This window comes from Pygoscelis adeliae, unplaced genomic scaffold, assembly GCF_000699105.1.
Source record: "Pygoscelis adeliae isolate BGI_AS28 unplaced genomic scaffold, ASM69910v1 Scaffold207, whole genome shotgun sequence".
NCBI lineage: Eukaryota > Metazoa > Chordata > Aves > Sphenisciformes > Spheniscidae > Pygoscelis > Pygoscelis adeliae.
This window is the reverse complement of record NW_008825160.1, coordinates 2787611-2798706: the sequence shown is the minus strand read 5'-3', so window position 1 is coordinate 2798706 and position 11096 is coordinate 2787611. Positions and strand designations below refer to the sequence as shown.

General features: G+C 48.1%; 1 protein-coding gene across 1 annotated transcript in view; it reads right to left on the bottom strand.

Annotated features, from left to right (window-relative positions):
• Positions 1 to 5301: 5301 nt before the first annotated feature.
• Positions 5302 to 11096, bottom strand: part of EXOC4 (exocyst complex component 4) — a 473947-nt gene continuing 468152 nt past the window's right edge. The window contains exon 20 of the mRNA XM_009328697.1: positions 5302 to 6696. Within this exon, the coding sequence (XP_009326972.1) occupies positions 6459 to 6696 (238 nt within the window). The 3' untranslated portion in view covers positions 5302 to 6458. The remainder of the gene's footprint in view (positions 6697 to 11096) is intronic.

Sequence of the window (11096 nt, the reverse complement as noted above, 5' to 3'; positions counted from 1 at the left end):
CATGTGGGGACAGCTGCCAGCACCCTGCATGAGCAAAGCAATAGTCTTAAAATTCTTGGATGAGGGGTCAGAGGGGCTTGGGGAAGCCCAGGTCTCCCTCTCTCTCATCAGCTCCCTGTCTTTCTGGCAGTCTGAGCCCGCTGGGGCCTTTGCCCATGAGGGCAAGGTGGCAGTGGACCCCCCCTCCTAATCTCTGTCCCAACCAGGAGATGAGATCTCCCTTACTTCAGTCCAACACCCTGTCTGCACCCGACCCCTCATATCCCAGAAACTCTGCTCTCCTCTGGTCCCTCGCTGGTGGTGGTGGGATGTGCCACCAGCTAGGGGACAGAAGAGGCACTGGGGGCGGGGATCAGAGATGCCTTGAAGACTGTCCCTTTGTCTTAGGACAAAGACTGACAGCCAATCCTGCCGGAGAAGCACTGTAGATACCACAAGAGAGCTGATGTCTGGTTATGACAGAGCTGACGGAGTTGGCTGTGTTCAGAATCACGAAGCCACTGCAGTGTTGTGTGTCGCTGCTTGTCATTGCGAGGTCTCTAATAGGGCAGGGGGCCAGCAAACAGTACAGCTACCGAGGGAAGGAGAGACTGGCAGAGAGGTATTTCATCTCCAGGCCGGTTCCTCTTGCATCTTCCCCTTGATGACCAGGAAAACGCAATCTGTATAATACAAATACCACCAGTTCTCCATCAGTCTCTCTTTTGCGGATCCCCTGGATTTTAGTCCCTGTACCGCTCAGCTCAGGTCTGGCCTGCTTGTGCTTATCAGAGTCCTGCGATGGAGGGGGGACTTCACCAGGAGCCAGAGCAGTAGCTTTGCCTCAGCTGGGTGGCAGAGGCATGAAAAATAACCGTGATATTCATTTAAGTCACTGTAGGCCTTTGGAAGTGCTCAGCACCAGGGCTGGGATTCGGGCTGCTTTCTATTTCTCTTTTCTTTTCCCCAGACCTGCTTTCAGCTCCCCAGTTGTCAGAGCCACAATGATGGCTGGGCGCCACCAGATGAGCACGTGAGCTGTAGCAGGGGACGGAGTGATTTGTCTGTGCCAAATATATTTCATGCTGCAACTTGGTAGAGGAAATTACAAACACTGAAATCCAAGGCCCTAACAGTCCAATTTTCTCCACTGATTGCCACTGTGCCTAAGCCTAACAGAGTAAATAATGAACACCGATGCAATGAACTTCCCAATAAATCGCTCCTGATGAATTTCACACAGGTCATCCAAAAGCAAATTTAATGATTATATGCTGGCCGCAGCTACCTGTTTTTTTTTTTCCCCTGTCTCAGTTGTTAGATCCAATCAGCAAAGGAAGGAACAGAAAATAAAATAAAATGCCTCATTTCTGAGCACGCTCCCTATTTGATACAAAAAGCTACATGAACTGCAGGGCACAGGCAGCTCCAGCTCGGATTGACGAGACGGCTTTGCCCAGTAATGAGAGAGCAGGGCTAGTACACCGGGGACCACGGCCTGGGGAGCGACATTTGACTTCCCTGCATCTCAGCTTGCTTTCGAGTTTATCATCCATCACGCCTGTTTGGAGTGCAAACTCTTCAGGACAGAACATCCCCTGCTATGCACATACACAGCAGTGGACGTCCAGCCTTGCCCGAGGCTCAAGTTGCTGCTGTGATATAATTGATGTGGGTCACTGGGTATTTAAAGTGCGGTAGGATGAATCCTTGGGTAATAAATTCCTGAAATTAGAGCACAGTCAGGTTTGTGGCCAAGGTCTGCAGTGATGGACAGGGCTTGTGTATCATAGTATGTTTCCATTACGGGAATTAATCCCCAGGACTAAGGATCAGCGCACAAGTGACCATTCATGTGACTTCTCCATGTCTCAGCTCCGTAAAATGACTCTCTCCCCCCCCAAAAAAGCTCCCCGCTTGTCTAAGAGCAATTGAATCAACACTACTGCAATGCTAATTTCCTCTTGGCAGCTCTCCCCCGCTCCCTGTCTGAGTGCCCTCCCCTTTCTTGCTATCTACCACATTCAAAAATAAATTTGCAATTATGACTCATGCTAATAAAATAAAAACGCAGCCAATAAAAGGCAAAAAGAGCGTCTCAGTGGAACGACTCCTCGCAAACCTTTCCAGCCGGTGCTGTCTCTGAATGGCCATGCTCGTCACATGTATGGCAGATACTGTGAGGCTGGGGGGACCCACACCATGATATCCCTGTGGGGCTTTATCTATCTATCTATGCACATGTGTGTACATACATATATCTGTATGTATAGCTGTCAGACAGGCAGGTTTATATCATCCTTAATCAAGAGGATGTCAAGAGGGAAGAGGCACTCCCTGTGAAACTGAAAGGAACCAGAGCAATTTGCTTTACCTTCCACTTCTGCTATTGTGTCTGGCACAGGCTTCAAAATAGTGTGATAATTAAAATCCAGTAAAGATTATGAGGCTGTAAAGAGGAAATTGTGAAACCCTCATGAACTTTTACAGCCCCCATGAAAATATTTCGTTTTGCGGTCTGGAGAAGTATTTCCTTGTCTCTTTAAGCACCAAAGGGCCACATCCATATAACGATTACTCTCTAAGCACTGGTGGAGCTGACAGCATTTCATGTTGCATTACAAAACAAAATCTCTAGGCCTTGTCCATAAACCATTGTGTCCTGCAGGGTCATGTCAGGACTGCAGAACCATTGGAGGCAAGAACTGGTGCAGAGAACAGAACCGGAGAAGTTATCTGTGGTCTTGTAAGAAGGTACCAAACTGAGGATTGGGTCCCTCCTTCGGGGCAGAAGTGGGGTAAGTTGCGCTGTGCGTAGCTCAGATCTAAGATAAAGGGGGTTCCTGGGTCCTTGAACAGTTTGCAACACCTTCACGTGGTTTGTTCTCTTTGGGAAACCATCTTCCACTGTGAATGTGTTATAAATGCCCCATCTGTGTGACCGGGTTCCACAGGTTGGGATGGAGAAATAGTTCCCGGACAACAACACGCTGAAGAAAGGAAAAGTAAATGCTGGCCAGGTAGCGTCAGAAAGTTTCCCAAGGGCTCTGCCTCGGGAGACTTGTGCTTCTGTTGACTCTATAAGAACTGATAAATTCAGGACAGCCAGAGCCTGCCAAATCTGCGCAACACCACGGGCACATACGAGCAGCAATAAGGCGCTGCGTGACTCGGACCATACCCAGGAGGGTGGTGGCTGCTATACGGAGAGTACAGGATTACATAGACACCTGGGTGAGACAATGTGCGCTCAAGGGACTTTCCAAACACCTACTTAGAAGCCACTGGTGTGTCAGTACCACCCTTTTCTTCCAACCACCTTTGGGGTGGGCCTCCCAACTGTGGCTCCAGATGGGTGCTTCTGAGTGTGTGGACATTGTGAGCGGATAAGCCAGTGTGTTGCCTGAATAGTTACTTACTATTAAACATAACAGCTTGACTCTACCCACAATAACAGCTTAATGAACAAAAAATGTTCCCAAAAGATCTCTCCCCCACCCACTCGATCCCCTATTAGTGAGCGAGGATTCGCAACAAACACCAACACACGAGCCAGACCCCTTGCAAGGGGACTCTCTTTTTCCAGGCAGGCTTGGTGCCCAAATAGCCCCCTCATTGCTCATATTGTCCAGGTGCTCTGTAGCAAGCGGGTTGCTGCCATGCCATTAGTGCTATCTGGAGACACACATGCAGCGGGAAACTTACTGGGAGATGGTTTAGCAAAGCGTAACAGCGCTGTGCAGAGGATGGGCCTGCTGATTATTTAGCGCTCTCTCTTGGAAAGCAGCAGGGAGGGTGGGTGATCTAAAACCGACACATGCGCACACGAAACTAGGTGCGTTGCCTGAACATGAGCTGTCTGGAGACCTCTACGCTTCAAAAATCATAATCTTCACTCTCTATGTTATACTTCTGAAACACCTGTTGGCAAGAAAACACAGTGCATTCAAAAGCTACCTTTCCAGGAAAAAATATTCAGTAAGGATTTGTTAAGGCTGATGAGGATTCTTTCTGGCAGCATCTTCTTGTGATGCAGCAAGCAAGCTTGTGCAGCGTTATGTCAACGGGTGGCTGAAATGAGGTGCTCAGGGTCTGGACTCCTACATGACACATGCTGCTCATGCCTTTCTCTGTGCCCTCTGGCAACCCTCACTCCCTTTGTGCCCTTGGTGTGACCACTCCAATATGCAGAGAGAATATTAACTTCCCTTGTGAAGGTTTGGAGAGACCCGAGAGTCTGAACACTTGAGGAGTGAGATGCAAGCTAATTATATACTGTAATTACCTCAACTGCAAAACCTTTTCTTTCCTCTACACCAGGCTCTAGGTAAGTCCCTGTATGTCCCTGCCTCTCTTCACTCCACGGTCATGCCACGGTGTTCTTGTGCCATGCAATCCAGCAAGTGCCTTCTCACACCTCAGGCCAGCGCAGAGACATGGGCAAGGGCTTTGTATTTACATCTTGTGGTGGTGTGACAGACAATGTGAGGTGCAGTTATATCTTTAAAAGAAGAGTCTTTTAAATAATTTGATTTGGAAGCAAACGTACTCCCAAGTCTGAAATTTTCTTGATTTCATGCAATCTGTCAGGGCACCCACCAGCGCAGCTGCTCGGTGGGCGGAAAATGTGGACTGCAAAGCTTGAGATCAACCACGTGCACGTGAAGACGAGGCAGAGCCTCAGATTATTAAGCAATTAAAGATGAAAGAAATAAAAAATAGTCTGACATTAGGCCACAGCAGCCCAGCCTGAATTCAGAGCTCCTCACACATCACTTCTGTACCTCAAAGGGTCTGAAATCTGTCTTACATGTACCAAGCAGCTTCTTTACCTTCCTCCAAAGTCTGGATACGGAATAGCCTGCTTTCCTGTATCTACACCACAGCACATTTAGATGTTTGAGCAGGTGAATAAAGATCTCGTGTTACCCCCAGAAAGACCCCACATCATCATACATGTGATGGTGTTCTCCACCCTCACTCATGCCAATTCATCAAGGAAAGGAAGGAACTCTTGTAGTTAATGGCCAAAATTGGCATAAGAAAAACTGGGTTCATGAATAAAATGAGAACAGAAAGCAGAAGATTCCTAACAGCTAGAACTACTGGGTTCTGCTTTTAACATGGAGGTTAAGAAGCTTGTTGTCCAGTTGGCCTGTGGTAGCTGGGGATTAGACTGAATGATTCAGAAGACCACTTCCTCACTGATGTAACCTTGGAGGACACCATATGAATTCAGACCTGGAAGGGAATCTTTTAAATACCACAAAAATAACAGTCCTTAAAAAAAGCCAGACAAACCACCAGAGCCTTTGAGGAGTCTTCAAACATCCTTTAATTTTGCAGTTTCAAGACTGACACACAAGCAGTTACACAGCTCAGAGAGAAGCTATCTCAGGACGTGAAACCCAGCTGGGTCGACAATTTACTTGACAAATACAAGTGCAGTGTATTCTCGGTTTGGAGGGATGGTATAAACTCCTCAGCCTCCATAAATAAGGAACCTTTTACCAGGTGGCTTTATATGGTCAAGGCAGGGCAGAAATGGTGACCTGAGTGCGCCTCAGACTGCAGAGCTGGGGTCTGCCCTCCTCCTGCCCTTGCTGATGATTAGTGCTGAGCTACATAAGCCTGCGTGCCCTTCCAGTACATCAAATGACAATTACAAAATACCTTTTCAGCTGGGGAGACTCAAAAGATATATTCAGAAGAAGAGAATTAAGTTTTGCTATTACCTTATATTGGCAATTTTCTCCTGCATCCACCATCATCCAGCGCAGTATGCGCTGTAGAAACCGATGCCATATGGCTCTGTGATAATGAAAAAGTAAAAGTGGAAACAAATGGTCCCATGTTACCTCCCACTACGAGAATTGGCTTATCGCTATCCAAAGGAATAAGCAAATAGATCTCTCTGCAGTGGAAACAGCAGAAAACTTAACGCATCTACAACTGCCATCAAGAATAGTACTGGCAGAGCTGACACAGGCTCCACACAGCAACGCTGCTGGAATGGCTTCAAAACCATCAAGATCTCACATGTGACCAACAGGTCTGTGCTTGACTTGTCACGGTGCTGTTTACTTTACTGTGGTCTGAACTTCCACTGAAGACTCTGACCTAACCCGGTGTGAAATCTTCTCTTTTCCCACCCCGCCAGATAGCAGCTTGCCTTACATCTCAAGGCAAAGCAGCAGCAACAGAGCAAAGCCAAATATCCCACCCAAATCTCTACCAGGATGCCTGTTCCTGCGGTGCAATCACTCTTGGGAGAACACATTAAGGAAGCATTATGTGATTACACAGCAAAACCCCCCAAACAACCCCAAACCCAAATCCCAAATGACATTTCCCTTCTCACCAGTACAATGCCACCCAGAAGATACGCACTTTTGCCTTTGATTATAACAGAAACGCAGAGACTTGGACCTGCAATCTGACAGCCCCCGCTGCTCAGCGAATATGAGCGACAGAGCAGATTACACGGTGGTGATTTTCTTGTCCTTGGTGGCCTGTTTGATAGCAGCCTGCTCACAAATGATCTCCTTCAACCGCTGCAACCTCATGTTCTGGGTGGTTTGGTCTCCCACACCTGTCTGGCTCCGGTGCAGTAAGTTCAGGGCGTAGATGTATTCCAGCTCTGTGTACTTCACCCCTTGATCCACCACGAGGTTTAAAAGCTCGTCTGCTGTGTTGTAGAGCATCTCATAATACTGCCTGAAAAGCAAGCAAACAAAAAAACCCCACTCTGGTGAATAGTGATACTTGATGCTCCAGACCTTTATTTCTGTAGAATACCATCAACTATTACTTTTATTCAGCAGTGCCAAGAGCAGAGAAGGCTGCGTCAGGTGCTGTACAAAGAGAACACAAACATATTCCTATTGAACATCAGGAGATGCCAAGTGGGCACGTACGTGCACAGGGGAGCAAATCTCACAGACCTACTCCCCACACTCTTCCATAGTGTCGTGGTTTAACCTCAGTCGGCAACTGAGCACCACGCAGCCGCTTGCTCACTCCCCCCCACCCCCGGTGGGATGGGGGAGAGAATTGGAAGAGCACAAGTGAGAAAAACTCGTGGGTTGAGATAAAAAGAGTTTAATAATTGAAATAAAATGATAATAATAATAATACACAAAGCAAGTGATGCACAGTGCAATTGCTCACCACCCGCCGACCGATGCCCAGCCAGTCCCTGAGCAGCGGCCCCCCCCGGCCAGCTTTCCCCAGTTTATGTACTGAGCATGACGTCCCATGGTATGGAATGGCCCTTCGGCCAGTTTGGCTGTGCCCCCTCCCAGCTTCTTGTGCACCTCCAGCCTTCTCAGTTGGTAGAGCATGGGAAACTAAAAAGTCCTTGGCTAGTGTAAGCATTACCTAGCAACAACTAAAACATCGGTGCGTTATCAACTTTGTTCTCATCCTAAACCCAAAGCACAGCACTGTCCCAGCTACTAGGAAGGAAAATAACTCTATCCCTGCCAAAACCAGGACACATACCTAGCTAAAACACAAACTATGGGGAACTGAGGGCTCCTCTTTCCTAGTAGTTACTGTCAGCCGAGACGTCACCATTTGGTATCCAGCACGTAGAAAGCAGTATATAGATACAGATGCATAAAGATATATATACATGGTGATGTACAGATGTGTGTCTAGTCACTCAGCTTGCAAGAACAGGAGTCTTCCGGAAAGCAAAGGAATCACAGGGGTAGGGGAAGTGGAGTTTTTTGTCCCTTAATGAAGCCCTCTTGCAGAGAGATGCTAATAGGGAGCATGGAAAGAACTCCAAGCCCAAAACTCCAGAGACCTCCAATGCTACTGAGACACACAGTTTGAGAGGAAAAATATTAAATAATGCAAAATAAAATTTGAGCCAGGAGCTGAGGTGCCTCTTTTAATAAGTAAAAGATCATCTGAAGAGAAGGCATAACACAGAGGCTGCAGTGCAGGCTGGTTTACATTAATGTAAAGCGGCATTAGTGAAAGAATGGATTTCCAAGGAAGGGAATTTAAGCAAGTACTTATTGGAAGGGAAAATGTGTCACGGGCCAAGGAAGCAGTGGGGAAATTCTGACAGCTGCCAATCCAAGCACTGCAAAAAAATGGGCTGGGACTGGACGTGGGACTGGATTATTTGCCCTGACTCCACAGCCCAGGTGGAAGAGATAAAACTAGTGATAGCTGCTGGGGTCCTTTGAGACTGGTTCTTTCCCTCCTTCCTTTACAGCACAAACTGATTAGGGTTTGAAACCGGGAGAAGAGTGTGTGACTCTGGGAAAGCACTGCCGAAAGGTCATGGAGCAGAAGGGGAATCAGGAGTCTAGTGCCCTTTATATAGCACTTTTGTGAATTCCTGGCACAGCCTCTCCAATTCACAGAGCTGTGCTCTGTGCCTCAGTTTCCCCATCTGTACCAAGGGGTAAGATCTGGTGTCAGGGGTCTGTGGTCTAGATATCACCAAGACAAAGCACCCTGTCTAGAGGGAGCTGTGAAAATATAAGGCTTTACAAAGCTTTTTTGGGTAGAGGGGTTCCCAATCCTGGGCAGACCCTTCAAGGTCAGGGATAAGGGGAAGGTTCTCACGTATGACTCCACTGCAGCAAGCTCCAGCAAGTGGTGAGGCTTGGCTGTGGGTTTAGGTCTGTTTGGGGTATCAAAACCAAAAAAAGTGGTGCATGGAGGATGGAAAGTAACCCTTTTTCTAGAGGAACTGGTTAACTTTATAGCTTCATACAGATCTTGTATACCTTTCTGCATATATACCGTTCTGCAAGGCAGAAATGGGCTGGGGCAGCTGAAGAGGAGGTCCCTGCATGACTCCTCCACGCTTCTGCAGGAGGACAAGGGCAGGCTGCAGTCTAATCCTTAGCTCTTGGTGGAATAAATTATTTAAAACCCAAGAGCAGGGGCTCCGGGAAAAGTTATCACCTCCCTCCCTTTCTCTCCTCTTCGAATACATTAAAATAGCAATCAGGGCAAACATGGCAAAGCTGCATATTAAATTTCTCTTGTTCTTTACTTTGCAGGCTCTCAGGTCTGGCTTAGCTGGGCCTTTGCAGAGCATCCAGCGTGCTGCCAGACTGCAAATCACTGCAGCAATGACTGTAAGCAGCTGTAGCAAAACCACACGTTTGGAGTGTCTCAGGTCTCGCCTCTGCTAGTGTGGCCAGGCTACTGGGCTTCAGAGCTCTGCATTTTTATCTCCTCTGTCTCCTTCAAGACATCGCCTGCTCCTGTGTCCTGAGAATTTGCTCCTGGGCTTGAAAGTCTGCACCAACATAACTGGTATCGGGGGCCAGCTGAAATCAGGTGGGAGGAAGGGCTCGTGGCTAGAGGAAGAGGACTCCAAAATCATTGATTCAGAGAACAAAGACTGACAGGATTTGGGCTGTGTGGTCAAAAGAAGAGAGTGTGTGTGACTGGGGAAGGATACATGTAGAAGGCACAAGATACAAATAAAAAATAGCTTCTGGGGACGAATGATAAGCTGAAAAAACAATCAAGCTGTTAGGCTCCACACATTTGAGATACAGGCTGTGAAACTCCTGGAGCTGAGGGAGGACCAGTTCACCAGCATCGCAGACTGCCCGAGGGGACTTTGAGGTGGGCTCTGCTACAAGGACGCATTGTTCCCTTAGAAGCAGGGCGTAAATGAGGCAAACAACTGTCGCAATGAGAATATTTCCCTTAGAAAAGAAAGGGATACTGTGCAAGCCACTTGAGAACAGGCTTGGTAACAGAACCCCAAATTCCCCTGACTTACTACATCCCTGTTATCAGCTGCTGTTTGCAGAAGGCATTTGGGTAATTCCTACAAGCTACAAACTCATCAGGTTTGGGTAACACCGAGTCACCCTGCGTCAGCTACTGATTTCAGTTCCTGTGCCTATGACGGGGAACCCAATGGCAGAATTCGTGGTCCCCCAGAAGCTACTGTGCCACCACATGACATGATACGATTTACCGCTATACTCCTCTCAACGTTTACATCTCTTGTTCACTCAGACTGTGATGCTGAATGAGGCCAGTGTTTGACGCAGGAATTGAAAATACCTATGTGGCTCAGACAAGAAGCATTTTGCAAGGCTGATCTGTAATCCCAGCATGACAAAGCCCCAGCACTCTCCTGAGACACGCATGGAGAACTCCCTGAGAACCTCTCAGTATGGAAAAACAAGACTTGGCTCAGGAGCACATCACGGTAAGGCCTGTATGTCCAATCTACCTCCTGCCATGCTGATGGATATTCTTTAAATCTTGGCTCCTCCTGCAGGTAGACACATAAAAACCAAAAAATGGCAGATCTCATGCAGTTCCAGAAGCGGCAATGCAGTGGCAGGTGACAGAGGCACAGCAGAGGCTCAGACTCGTCCTCTTTGATAACACTGGCACTACCATAAACTCTCTCCCAGCCAGAAAAACACAGCTCATTCTTCACCTAAAGCAGTTAAGGGGACATCTAGATACAGGCAGGGATTGATAAAGCCCTGAGGGTCAGTGCTCTAAGGATGGGTCTCCCTATTTTTAATTGCAGCTCCCCTCTTTAGCTATAATTAGTCCTGTAGGCTGTGGATGTGGTCTACCTTTGACACCGTCTCCCACAGCATTCTCCTGGAGAAGCTGGCGGCTCACGGCTTAGACAGGTGTACTCTGCGCTGGGTCAAAAATTGGCTGGACGGCCGGGCCCAGAGAGTTGTGGGGAATGAAGTTCAATCCAGTTGGCGGCCGGTCACGAGCGGTGTTCCCCAGGGCTCAGTATTGGGGCCAGTTCTGTTTAATATCTTTATCAACGACCTGTATGAGAGGATCGAGTGCACCCTCAGTAAGTTTGCAGACGACACCAAGTTGGGCGGCAGTGTTGATCTGCTCGAGCGTAGGAAGGCTCTGCAGATGGACCTGGACAGGCTGGATCGATGGGCCCAGGCCAACTGTATGAGCTTCAACAAGGCCAAGTGCCGGGTCCTGCACTTTGGCCACAACAACCCCATGCAGCGCTACAGGCTTGGGGAAGAGTGGCTGGAAAGCTGCCTGGCGGAAAAGGACCTGGGGGTGTTGGTCGACAGCCGGCTGAACATGAGCCGACAGTGTGCCCAGGCGGCCAAGAAGGCCAA